The sequence below is a fragment of the Zalophus californianus genome, chromosome 1, assembly GCF_009762305.2.
Source record: "Zalophus californianus isolate mZalCal1 chromosome 1, mZalCal1.pri.v2, whole genome shotgun sequence".
In the NCBI taxonomy this organism is placed as follows: Eukaryota; Metazoa; Chordata; class Mammalia; order Carnivora; family Otariidae; genus Zalophus; species Zalophus californianus.
Genome location: NC_045595.1, coordinates 2,877,369 through 2,890,545, shown reverse-complemented (window position 1 = coordinate 2,890,545; position 13,177 = coordinate 2,877,369). Strand labels below are relative to the sequence as shown.

The following is a 13,177-nucleotide window of genomic DNA, read 5'->3' as shown; positions in this document are numbered from 1 at the left end:
AGGAACCACAGGTGTGACAGGTGGACACAGCCCGAATGTCGGTCAGCTGATGAACAGATACACAGCGTGTCCCCCACGCACGGCACGTCCCTCGGCCGCGAGCAGGAGCGAGGCGCGCACACACGTGGCCCCAGGGGCGGACGCCGAGCCCACGACGCTCGGGGAGGGAACCAGGCACAGAAGGCCACACGGGGTGTGAGTCCACGTGGTGACACGTCCGGAACAGGCTCATCCGCGGACGGGAAGGGGGCTCGTGGGGGCCGGGGGCTGGGGGAGAGGGATGAGGAGTGACCACTGGTGGGGGCGGGGCTTCTTTTTGGGGCTGATGAGAAAGTTGTGGAACTGGACAGACGTGGTGGCCGCACGGCATTGTGAATGCGCTAAATGCCGCCGAATCACACGCTTTACCATGGTCAGCTGCGTGTGATGTGAACTTCACCTCCATTACGGAGAAAAGCTGAGACTCTTCCAGCTTTGATCAGAGAGACGGGACCTGTGTGGACAGCGGGAGGGTCAGGAAGATGCCGCGCTGCTGGCTTTGACAACGGGAAGAGGGCAGGAGCCAAGGGTACGGCGCCTCCAGAAGCAGGGCAGGCGAGCAGTGGAGCCCCCCAGGAGCCCCCAGAGCCAGCCCTGCCCACGCTGGACCTTAGCCTCTCCAGACCCACCAGACACCTCGCGGTCAGAACTGCAGAGGATAAATTCATGTTGTTGAAGCCAAAACTTTTTTTAGATAAAAGCGTGGTATTGTTCTACACTTCTGCAAACCTCGTTCGATGTCTGGCTTAGGCCGAGACCGCTGGTGTCTCACCTGCTTCCACCGGCCGTCTTGGCAGGTGTGCAGGAAGAGCACCCAGCCTCACAGCGACAGTGAGAGGAGGATGTTCATGGCCTCTCAGGCCTTTCTGGGCAGTCTCCTTTGTCCTGCAACTACACCCGACAGGTGGAGGTTCCGGAAGGTGAGTTATTCTCTTTTGTCCTCAGATCCCGCGAAATCCACCCGTCTGTCTTTGCACTCTGAATGTATCTTTTGGCCATGCATGATTTTGACCTTGAGGACTCCCTGATAGGGTCTCAGGGACCACCCCCACCTCCCGCCCCCAGGGAGTCCCCCACATGCTTAGCGAACTACTGGTTAAGGATCCTGGGTAAGGGTCCAACCAGCTGGGTGAGCTTGGCCCCACCCTTGCCTCTCTGGGCCTCGCTGTCCTCATCTTCATGGCGGGAGGCAGATGGCCTCAACCCTCGGGAGGGAGGCTTTCTTTGGGCTTGACCCCCCCCACCAGGAGGTTTTATGAAGGGAGGTGGGGGGGGAGGATGCCCTGCCCCTACGCATCATTTACCTGCCCCTCTGCAGCCAGAGCTGCTGCCACAGGGCCTTTGCACGTGCTATATTTTCTTCCTCGAACCCTTCGTCTTTTTTTTTTTCTCTTTCTGGTGCAAAAAAGTGCTTATCATAGCACAGGGACAGGACCCATGGGCAGAAGGAGCTGCCAGAACCCCTTCGGTCTTACCCAAGCCTCCTCCCTGTGGCCTACTTTGCCTAAACCATTGTGTGTCAGCTTGGACGTCCCCTCCTCCAGGAAGTCTTTCTGCTTCCTCCAACCCCTTCCTCTACAAAGGTAGGGCCAGGTGCATCTTATTCTCCGTTGTGTCCCTGGCACCCAACAAGGCAGGGACCCCCTAAATGGTGGGGAAGGAGCTAGTGAAAGAGGAATGAAAGCAGATCATCGAATCGAGCCCCTCAGTGGAACAAATGGGGAAACTGAAGCCATGAGTGAGAGGGAGCTGTTAGAACTCGAAGACGGAGCCCCCGACCGTGACCTCCAGAGGCCTCCCCAGCGTCCTTTCCCTTCCTGTGGAGGCCGAAAGAGGGCTTGCAGGGAGGCGCACGCCCCAATCCCTGCAGGCCGTGGACCGGATTTTAGGTTAAGGACCTGAGCTGGGGAGGGTCTCCTGGATTGTCCGGTGGGCCCCACACGTGGTCAGTCGCAAGTCCTTCACCCTTTCGTCACCTCCCCGCAGGCTGCGGACGGAGGCCGTCTCCTCTACCTCCGAGCTCCTTTCCAACCGGTCTCACCCCTGGGCTCCCCCCCAGGAGCCCGATTTCAGCAAGAATCCTGCCAAGTCATTTAGCCAGACCCCTCCCCCCGCCCCCCTGCCATGTCTCCTCTCAGCAACTCTCTGTCCACCGAGCCGCCTCCCTTCAGCTGTAAAGCGGCGTGTGTCCCCCCAGGACTTCTGTGACCTCCCTCTCCTGATTCCGCCGGCAGGAGCACAGTGGCCAACACAACCAAGGGACACGGAGAGCATGTCGTCAGTTCAGCTAGTCGTTAAGGACTCCGTGCGTGGCTCCAGCCAGGACTGAGCCGGTGCAGAGGTTAGGAGAGGTCACTGGCGCCGTGACCGTCTCTTGGAAGGCAGCCGCCAGGGACAGTGTGAACAAGGGACCCCCTGTGTCCCCTCCCCCCTCCAGCCCCTTCCAGGCCTCCGTTTCCTTGACTGCCAGCGTGGCTGCCCCTGTGACCTCTAGCCCCCTCGGGCACCTGGCAGGCGGCGGGTGGGGATGCTGGTCCAGGAGGCGACCTCTGACCCAATTCCAGTGGCAAGAACTTCCTGGGAGCCTCCTTGTGGGGCACGAAGCCCAGAGCACGGGTGACAGCGACGTGCCCAGACAGGGGCCCTGGCAGGGTGCCTCCGGGAGGCCTCCTGGCGTCCGCTCGCCTGGCACACAGTGCGACACACCTGTCCCCAAACAGCGCACAGGTCATGAAGGCCGACCATCGCGTGTCAGAGTGTTCGATTCCCTTCTTGGGAAACGTCCGGAACAGGCAAATCCACAGACCCAGAAAGTAGCTTAGTGGGTGCCAGGGCCTGGGGAGTGACTACTGCTCCTGGGAACAGGGTTTCCCTTCGGTGGAGATGGAATGTTCCGGAACTAGATAGGAGGGACGTTTGCACAATGTGTGAATGTTCTAAAATGCCACTAATGGTAAATTTAGAAGAGAGAGAGAGAGAAGCCAGGTCCGCACTGAGCTCCGGGTCCCGCTAACACCCGTGCGGCTGATCCAGCCCCCGGCCTTTGCGCGGGCCGGGCCCTCTGCCGGGGACGCCCTCCACCCACCTGCTGGCCGGGCTGACCGCGGCTTTCCCCATCGGGTCTCCAATCAGAGAGGACCCTTCTTTCCGGGACAGGGCCTGGCCCCTCGTCCTGGGTGCCCAGTCCTCCTGCACCTGGCAGGGGGGTTCTAGGCTGCCCTCTGTGGGGCACAGCCCCCACTGTCCTGTGTGGCCCTGGGCGGGCCGTGTCGCCTCCCCTTGCTCACACGGGCACCGTGCTGGGTGGGGCGTGGGCTCCGACTGTTATCACGTGATGTTGTGATGCATCACAAGAAGGAAACACTTGGTCTCAGTCCCAGCTCCTGGCACACAGTTCCTAAACCCTTGGGACTTCCTAGGTGGGAAGAGGGAGGACCTCTGTCCTTGGTTCCTGAAACAGGTCCAGAGCGATCGAGATGAAGGCGGTGTCTTTTGCTGTTTGTGACGCGCCCTTTAGTCACACCTGTGTTTAGGCGAGTGGGGGGACTTTTGGAAAGCCAAGGCCACAGGCTGGGGCTGGCGACCAGCGGACCCCCGAGGAGAGGCAGGGCTGGGGGTGGGGCTCATCACCAACGGCCAGAGGTGAGGACGCCTCCTGTGGGTGACGGGACCGCTCGGGGACACGCCCCCCGCACACGCCCTGGCCCCCCCCCCCCCATCTCTTCCGCTGGCTGTTCCTGAGTTAGATCCTTTGTCATGATCAGGTAAAAAGCACGTAAACCTTTTTCTTGAGTTCTGTGAGCTGCCGGGGGAAGGTTGAGGGAAGTCCTGATTTTTGGCCACTTGGGACAGAAGTGTGGGTGACCTGGGGGCCCACTCCCGGGGCCTGGCGTCTGAGGTGGGGACGTGCACACGTGCGGGGCTGAGCCCTTAACCTGTGGGGTCCGTGCATGACTCTGCGCAGTGTCAGGATTGGGTTAGGTCGCAGGACACCCCACCGGTGGCCGCCGGGAGCTCGTGGGGACCCCTCCCCCAGTCCGGTGTGGGAAGTGTTGGTGTGAGTGTAGAGAGACACAGAGTCTTCTCTTTCAGTAATAGTAATAATAACATATATATAATTGTTAAATTATTACTACTGTCACCTGCTGACTAGGTTTGATTCCAGACAGGACTGGGAGGTTACCCGAGGCTGCCTGCCAGAGGTCACCTAAGGTCACCCAAGGTCACCTGCGGCCACCGGCCCGAGGTCGCCCGGCAGGAGTTCAGGCCAATTCGCCAGCTCCTGGCCCAAGGCCAGCGCCACACCTTGGGGAAGTGGACAAAAGTAACAAACCTCCCTTCTCAGTTACCGCTTCTTTATTTCCACATAAAAATCCCCCAAAGCTCATGGAAATGATGTCTGAACATCATGACAGTAATCCTAATGAATTGTTCTGTTTTTAAAAACCACAAAATTCACCGTCGTTAGGATGGGCGTGTGAGCTACGACTGAAGGACGCATCCCCTGTGTCCCGGGAGGAAAACCCAGCGTCCCTTTCCCACGAGGTCCGGGGGCCGGGGGCCGTTGCGTTTTGGCCACGACCACCCTGGAGACACACGCCTTCCGCAAAGCCGATTCGGAGGTGCGGGCGGCAGCCGGCCTGGACACGGCGGCCCCCTCTGGATGGAGCTGTGCGCTGGGACTTCTCGCGCCTGGACACAGCCCCTGCCCCCGGGGTCTCTCTTGATCCCAGAGGGGCTGCTGCGGCCGAGCTGGGGTCCTGGGTCCCGCCTGCCCATTGTCTGTGGCTGCTGGTGGTCCGGAGGGGTGGCGGGCCGGCCACGCTGGGCCAGGTGGACCCCGTTGCAATTTCTTGTGCAGCCTGCAGGCTCCTCCGGGGGTGGGGGGCGGGAGGCTGGGGTCTGCTGCTTCCTGTCCCTCTGTCGCCTCCCGGGACGCTCAGTAACTGGCTCGGGGTAGACGGCATCCGTTCCTATCCCTTAGCTTGCAGCCAAGTTCCAGCCTCCGGGCAGCGGCTGCGTGCATAGAGGTGGGAGTTTGCAGCTTTGGGGTCCACATGTTGATCCCGGGGAAGGACAGCCGGCCGCCCAGGCCTGGAGTTTGGGGCAGGCCCCAAGCGGACCGGGAGTGGGGTCTCTAGGCGGGCAGCCTGGAAGCAGCCCATCTGCCAGTCTCTGCTGCCTCAGGCTGCTGGTGACACGTCTGGGCCCCAACACGGTCCTTTCATTCGGCATTTGGGAAACACGGCAGAAACACACATTCAAGAGCCCCCCACGCCCCCAGGTGTCCCCGCCTTTCCGGGGCAGTGCTGTGCCGCAGAAGATGCGGGCCCGAGCTCGCTCAGAGACTCACCGTTTTCCAACGCGGTGGTCTCCGGTGTTTGGGGGGGGGGGGACAGTTCCTTGACGTGCGGGACCCTCTCCCGCGCAGCAAAATGTTGGGCATTCCTTTTCCTCAGCACCAAACACCACTGGCTCCCTCCCACCGTTGGACTAACCTCCAAACACCTGACGTCCCAGGTTGAGAGGCATTTGACATCGCCACCGAGGCCGAGAACCTCATGCTCAGCGCGCATGAATCCCGACCGCTAGAAGCTAGCCGCAGAGCCAGTAGGAGGGGTCCCGGAGAAGGTGCCCAGTCAACTTTCACTCAGATTTATAGAAACAGAGACTCTTAAGATTGGAGGGGACCACAGAAGACCACATTCTGCAAGCGCTTCCCAGCCTTTTCTTAAATGCCTCCACAGATGGGGAACTCACTACCTATAACGGCCACCCGACGGGTGTTTGGGCTGCATTAGGAAAGTCTGTCTTTTGTCCAAGGTAAATTTGCCTCCTTTGACTGCAGGTCCCCACAGCATCCAGGCCATGGGGATTTCCTTTCCCAAGTGAACTTCCAAATACTCAAGCCTGTAATACCCTGTATCTTCCTTCACGCAGTTCAGAGCCCATTTCCCCTTGGTGGGAGCCTGAGGGGCACACCCCAACCCTGCACTGGGGGGGGATCAGGAAAGGGGGGACACTTCATTCCCTCAGTAGGAGGTATTGACCAGGACTGCCCTGGGGTGTGGCATCCATGTGAGAGGGGCTTGAGAATGTTCTAGATGGGGAGGGGCGGTTTTATAACTGAAGGGCCGGGGTAATTATCGGCAGCTCACTGGTGCCGTGGGCTCCGATGCTCCCAAAGAAGGTGGGTGCCAGAAGAGATGGGGGGAGCTGGTCAGATGAAAACCCAGGAGGTGGAAGGCTGGGAGGTTCCCGGGGGGCACGGCACAGGTCGGGGGCTGAGGCTCCAGGCCGGATGCCCAGAGCAGCAGGGGCTCTTCTAGGAGAAAAGGCACAAGAACAGATCCAGATCCGGCCAGGGAGCCGGTGGGCATTGGTGGCTCCAAAGGGGGCCAGGTGACAAGCAAGAGAAGGGTCTTGAATCAGGACTTTGTGCAGTGGGAGGGGGTCTCTGAAGCCATCAAGGACACCCGGGCCATGCCCTGAGCTTCTTGCTCTTCTTGGCCGTGAGCTCCTGAGCGTGGAAGGGTGGAGGGCTGAGGACTGGGTCCTTTTCTGGAACACACTAATACCGCGTTGTTTAAAACAAAACAAAACAAAACAAAACAAAACATTTTCAAGCAGCTAAAAAGGAGGCTGGGTTTCAGAGAGGAATGGAGGAGACTGGCATCCTCCGAAGACGGGGACTCAGGATGAGGGGGGGATGAGGTCCAGGGCCGGAGGGCGTCTGACAGAGATTTCTTGGCATCTAGAATCTTCTTTCTTGTCCTTCTCTGTATTCTTGTCACCTCAGGACAGGCTAGAGAGGAATAAACACAGGTCAGGTCATTGTTACTGTTTTTAAAGCAAGCGGGGAATGCATCCCTGTGTGGAATCCAAGAGCATGACCTAATCCGGCTTTGGGGTCTTCAGCAGCAAGAGGGGTACCTGCTGCCTGCCACCCACCTTCCAGGTGTGGTTCTGAAGGGGACCGCTCCCTCCGTGCCGTAGCAGAATCGGCCCTGGGGCTGGCGCCTCCAGTCAGACCCGAAGGAAGCTTCAAAGCAGCCCCCTGTCCTTCGTCCCCCCATCCGCCATCTATTTACCTACACATCTGTCTGTCCGTCCATCCATCCGTTGCTTCCTACAGTATCTTCTTTTGTGTCTTTCATTATTTTATTTTTAAAGATTTTACTTATTCATTTTTAGAGAGAGAGAGGGAGGGGAGGAGCAGAGCAGGAGGGACAGGGAGAAGCAGACTCTATGCTGAGCGAGGAGCCCGATGTGGGGCTCGATCCCAAGACCCTGAGATCGTGACCTGAGCCGAAATCAAGAGTCAGACACTTGGGGCGCCTGGGTGGCTCGGTCGTTAAGCATCTGCGTCGGCTCGGGCCATGATCCGGGAGTCCCGGGATCGAGTCCCACATCGGGCTCCCCGCTCAGTGGGGAGTCTGCTTCTCCCTCTGCTGCTCCCCCTGCTTGTGTGCGCTCTCTGTCTCTCTGACAAATGAAATCTTTAAAAAAAAATTCTAAAAAAACCCCAACAAGCCACAACTGTAAGTACAACACCTTTGTCGAGTTCTGTGGGTCCGTCCAGCAAACCTGAACCTGAGGGTGGTCTCCATGACCCCCCAACACACAGGCTTTCCTGGCATCGGGAACAGATGGGGACCCTGAGACAGGCCGTGGGCAAACGGTGTACCCGTGGCTGAGTAATACAGCCCGGGCTGGGGGCCCCTGGCTGGCTCAGTCCGTAAAGCACATGACTCTTGATCTCAGGGTTGTGAGTTCAAGCCCCGTGTTGGGCGTGGAGGCTACTTAAAATTAAAAATAAAAATAAATAGCTGGGCTTTATGGGGCCTGGCTCCAGGCCAGTGTCTCAGTCAGGGCCACCATGTGGCTTAGCTCCGGGGCCTCATGGCACTGGCGCCCCCTGGAGTTGTGCAGGAACAGGCTGCCTGCCACAGAGGAGACCCTGGAGTCCCGGTAGCCGATGCCTCTCTGACTCCCCAGACAGTGGATCGTGGGGCGGTTCTCATGCGGCAGGCTCCACGTGGGACATCTGGGAAATCAGGCACCGAGATGGCTCTGCGTCCCACTCACCTCGTCTCCTGATCTTCTGTACCTGGCGCAGATCTGTGGAAGAGAGACGTCTTAGCATGATTTGTCTATCTGGGGAGCCCTGGCTTTTGGCCGAGAGCCCCAGCAGGGGCCGACACGGCTTCATCTTCATCTGTTACGAGTAAGGGCTGGCGCGTGTCTGCTGCATAACCAGTGAGCAGGCGGGGTCCAGCGACGACGGGCCGAGACCACCGAGGTTGCTCATGGTCCGGGCAGCCCTGTGCCTCTGGGTCGCGGGAGGGCAGGAGACAGAGGCTATGAGGAGGGTCAGATGCAGGAGGCGGGCAGGGCAGGGCAGAGGTGGATGATGGGGAGAGGGCCGGAGCCGGGCTGTGTTTTCCACCCATCCCAGGGCGAGGCGCCAGAGGACTTGCTGGGTGTGAAGAAAGAAAAGCGGAGGAGGGGAGGGAGCAACGGCTTAACGGGTATGGGGTCCCTTCTGGGGTGACGTTCTGGACCTAGAGAGTGGTGCAGGATGCCCAGCTTTGCCAGTGTCCTAAAGGCCCCCGGAAAGTGCGCTTAAAAAACGGTTTGTTGCATGTGAATTTCACTTCCGTAGAATAGCCCCCGGAGAAGATGGGGGCGCTGGGACCGGCCACCCAGCGGCTTGGCCCACGGCCCCAGGCAGGCAGGCAGCCGAGCCGGACAGGAGCGGACTTTTACATTTTATCAACTGATAGTTTATTTATTTTTAAAGACTATTTTTTTTGACGTCCTCTCTCAGCCCAGCGTGGGGCTCAAACTGACAGCCCTGAGATCAAGAGTCCCACTGTGTACTGACTGAGCCGGCCAGGCACCCCGACGGTTTCAGTGGAACTGCTGGCCTCTGCGGTGTCCCCGTGGGGACGGCCCGGGGTGGAGGGAAGAGGGACCCCGATCCCGAGCACTCATGACGGAGCCGGCATCACGCTGGCCATTCCCACCGCTTTCTCAGTCCCCGTCATGACGGCGCCGTGGTCGCTCTTACCGGCCGTTCAGGGGCTCGGCAGCCTCGCCCGTGGTCACCCGCACACCCACCTGCCCTCCGCCGGTGCCGCCTCTGGCTTCTCCTCGGACCTGGGCAGGACGAACTCTGGCTGCGGCCTGGCGCTGGGGACACAGGGAGACAGCGAGGGTGGTGAGCCAGCGTGGCCCACTGTGGCCTCTGAGGGCAGCACGGACGGGGTCTCGCTGCCCCCGGACGGGCCCCGAGGGCGCAGAGATGCCCCCCCGGGGTTACTGACAGCAGAGGCGGCCGTGGGGAAGGGGGCGTGAGTGAGGGCAGGACGGGGGAGGAGAGACCCCGAACATTTGTCTCAGCTGGTCATCCCTGACACCTCGTGCCTTTGTCCGGCGGCCCTCCTTGTGCGGACGCTGTCGCCCTGTGCCCTGACTCCGGCTCTCGGGGCCGGTCTCTGTTCCCTCCACAGCTAAGGCTTGGGAGGCCGGTGGGGCACCATCCAGGGAGACAGAGGGACAGACATGGTGAATTTTATGTTGCGTGTATTTTACCACAATAAAACATTAAAAGAGAGTGAAAGACAGGATGGAAGGCAGAGGGGGAGGGAGGGAGGGTAGAGGAGAAGGCTCGGGCCGGTGCGTCCGCCTGCCCTGGGCCTCCCTCTGTGCGGCCCTCGGCTCGTCATTACTGAAGGACACGGTGCGAGGCTGCCACACCCTCTGCTCCTTATGTGGCTCATCCGCCCACGTCACCCACCCTGCCGCAGGACCCGCTCTCCTTACTTGGTGAGGTGTCCCTCTCCTTTGCCATTCGAGGAGCCCTCTGGACCACGACCCTCTTATCCACCTGTTTCCCCTGAGGCAGGCACAGGGCCTGGCAATGACGGAAAGCCCCAACCCTTTCCCAGACTTGCTGTGTGGCCTTGGGCAGGTGCCTTGCCCTCTCTGAGCCTTGGATCCCCAGGCTGTAAGATGCTGTCAGGAATCCTGGCCCTGCCCCGCTCTGGGGGGTGGGGCGGGCCTGAAATACCCCCGAGGTCCCTGTGACCGCCATTCGTGGTTATACCACTGATGAAAATTGAGCCAGAAAGCTAGTGAAGGGGCATTTCTGGGTCTGTCCGGGGTGAGGGTGGAGCTTGTGTCCTCTCTATCAAGGGACAACTTAATTTTATCATGATTACTACGAGCCACCGCTTTTGCTAAATGGGTCCCATTGTCTTGATCTCTCACGTAACTGAACTTTTTACTCGCCTAACATCACTCTGGGATTCAGTGGGGGAGACCAGGTTAGAACCCTCGTCCGATTCAAAGCCCGCAACACGGCCGTGTGTGTGGATGCCATTGGTCCCCGCTGAGCGGAAGCCACCAGCTGCCCCCCCCCGACTGTGGGCCCCACCCAGCCCCAGCCCTGAAGTGGCCCTGATGCGACGGCCCCTCTGCACAGACCTCTCTCTCCTGGCCTTGAGCCTTTCCTCTTCGTACCTGGAAGACAGACAGTAAAATGCATCAGACACGGCCCTGCTTCCCCCTGTCTGTGTGCTGCCCGGGGGCTCTTTCCGCTTGGGAACGGAGAAACGGTCTCATGCCAGCATCTGGTAGATACCACTCAGCAGATGTTTTGGGGGGCCTGATTCAGCACCAGAAATTGCACACAGCCATTAGAAAGCATGCCCCTCCATCAGGGCCGTTTTCTTACAAAAGGCTAGAGAGTAAATATTTTCCACTTCGTGTAGGCCAGTTTCAGCCACAGCTACTCAATTCAGATGTAGCTCAGAAGCAGCCCTAGTGGATCCGTCCATGGATGGGCGTGGCTGTGTGCCAATAAAACTTGATCGATAAAACAAGCTGTGGGCCGGGGCTTGGTGGCCCACTTACCCTCTAATCTCACATGTGCGTGTTTCACCGCGTTTCCCTCTGCTCTGCGGCTCCCGCTCATGTCTGGTTCCCCAGGCATCCGAGAGGGGAGGGGTGGGGCCCGGGGAGGGGTGGTGTGGGGGATGGGGGCGGGGACAGTCGCACGCCACGAGGGACACTTACTGAAGCACGCACTCTGGGATTTGCACATGTTCCATGGGGATGAGCTGCTCCAGATCTTCCAAGCTGTGCACGTACTGGATCTTGTTGATGAACTTGACGCTGGCAGGAGGAGAAGGCGGGAGAGGTCTGCGGGCTAAGCCTGGAAGGTGTGCTGGCCGACAGGGATGCCCTGAGCACCTTCCATCAAACCTCCGTCCCTGCCCGGCTAGCCTCTACCCGTGGCCCTCGTGAGGGTGGACAGAGCAGCACCCGGGGTCAAGGGAAGGGTCCCTGCTGAGCTTTGTCACCAGCTGCTGCTTTGAACTCATGGTTACTGTTTTTTTTTTTTTTTTTAATTTAATTAAACTAAGTTTGGTGAAATGCAAAATACGCTTTCTTTCAAGGTCAAATAATGTTTCTAAATGACAGACAGAAGGTCTGGAGAATACAGCACTACAGAAAATAATAGAATAATCGAGTAACAGTAAAACAACAACAACAACATAAGAGAGAGCCCAACATCTACAAAAGTGTGCTAAGGCGTTTCCTATCTATTTTTGGAGATGAGATGAAAATTCGGCTCTGGCTTTCTAGCAGCCGATGCAAAGGGAGACACATGATGAATTACACGGTTCACAGTGTCCATTAGGGAAAAAGCAAGCCGGCGCTCGGCAGCAGGCCGCTCGTAACTGATTAGGCATGACAGACGTTCCCCGCGGAGAGTCACAAAGCAGCCGTGTGCAGCGGAATGAGCTGCGCCAACTGCTTTCATGCAGTTCAAACCACTCTTTTTTAAATAAGAAGGAAAAAAAAACACCCAGTTATTCTTGGAGCCCGAGGTCTCCCTCCTGTTGTCATGAGAAGGGCCCGCGGGCAGGGAGTGAGCCTCAGACAGACAGGCTGGAATCCTGTCTCCACTACCTGAGTACGTCCGGCCCGGAGGGCTTGCAGGGTGGACCGAGCTGATTTGTTAGAAAGGATTTTAGGGTGTGCAGAGCCCGCACCTGCTGCCACCACCTGGTGATGCCCAGCATGCCGGTCCTCGGACACCAATGCCCGAATCTCCACGGTGACAAGGCTCTGTCTGCCTGTGGGGCCAGCTTCCTGTCTCACAGTGGCAGGCGGGGAAGGGGGGTCCTGGGAGGCAGAACTCACTGGGGCGAGGGGCATCCCCAGCCTTCTGATCATCACAGGACAAAGTGGCCTCGTCTTGAGTTGTAATCACACCCTCGGGGCCGCCGGGGACCCAGAATGGTCTCCGCTTTCCTCGGCTTGTAAATGGGGACACTCAACTTTTCTCTCCTGCTTCTTTCTTTTGCTTTGAAAGCTCAAAATGAGACCCTCAAAATTCGCTCGTGGGAAAGCAGTCACGGGTGAGAGAGTTATCTGCACTCAAGGCAAATGTCAGCTGCCGGTTGGGGGGTACTGAGGACAGCAGAGTGCGCTCCTGTTCGGCTGGGGTGCGTGCTCACCGTTTAGCCCAGGGGGTCCATCGTTAACACACACAGCCCGTGATGAGCATACAGACTCCCCTGATTTTACTAGTATGCAAATGTTTTAAGGTCCTGCCAAGTCCCTGAACTCAGACGGGCTGAAGTCACCTCCTTGCAAATTGTTCACGCTGAGAGCGTGATCCTTTCGGAGGGTCGACCTTCCCTCAAGCTCATCACACATCATTAACTGGGAATGTGGACGTGAAGGATTTTTTTTTTTTTAGGTTTATTTATGTAAGCAATCTCTACACCCCACGTGGGGCTCAACCTTAAGACCCTGAGATCAAGAGCTGGGCGTGCGCTCTACCGCTCAAGCCAGCCAGGCACCCCCTTGAAGGATCTCAATTCGATTCAATGCTTTGAATCATATTAAATTAAATATCGGGTTTATGTGATCGACTAGGGCGTTTCACACGACTAATTTTGTTTTACTTGATCTGTATATCGGGCACTTTTATACCGCGCAGTAAAGGATTAACCCAGCGGGTTGAAGTGCTCAAACCCCACCCATTGCAAAGAAAAAAAATAAATAACGGGTTCCTGATGCTCGTGGGAGGTGGCCAGTAAGCACCTGGAATGCCCTG

General features: G+C 58.4%; 1 protein-coding gene across 1 annotated transcript in view; it reads right to left on the bottom strand.

Moving 5' to 3' along the window:
- Positions 1-4,385: 4,385 nt before the first annotated feature.
- Positions 4,386-13,177, bottom strand: part of ATCAY (ATCAY kinesin light chain interacting caytaxin) — a 30,551-nt gene continuing 21,759 nt past the window's right edge. Inside the window, exons 9-13 of the mRNA XM_027585131.2 lie at positions 11,122-11,220; positions 10,531-10,566; positions 9,163-9,234; positions 8,128-8,160; positions 4,386-6,844 (exon numbers count right to left, since the gene is read on the bottom strand). Of these exons, the coding sequence (XP_027440932.1) occupies positions 6,835-6,844; positions 8,128-8,160; positions 9,163-9,234; positions 10,531-10,566; positions 11,122-11,220 (250 nt within the window). The 3' untranslated portion in view covers positions 4,386-6,834. The remainder of the gene's footprint in view (positions 6,845-8,127; positions 8,161-9,162; positions 9,235-10,530; positions 10,567-11,121; positions 11,221-13,177) is intronic.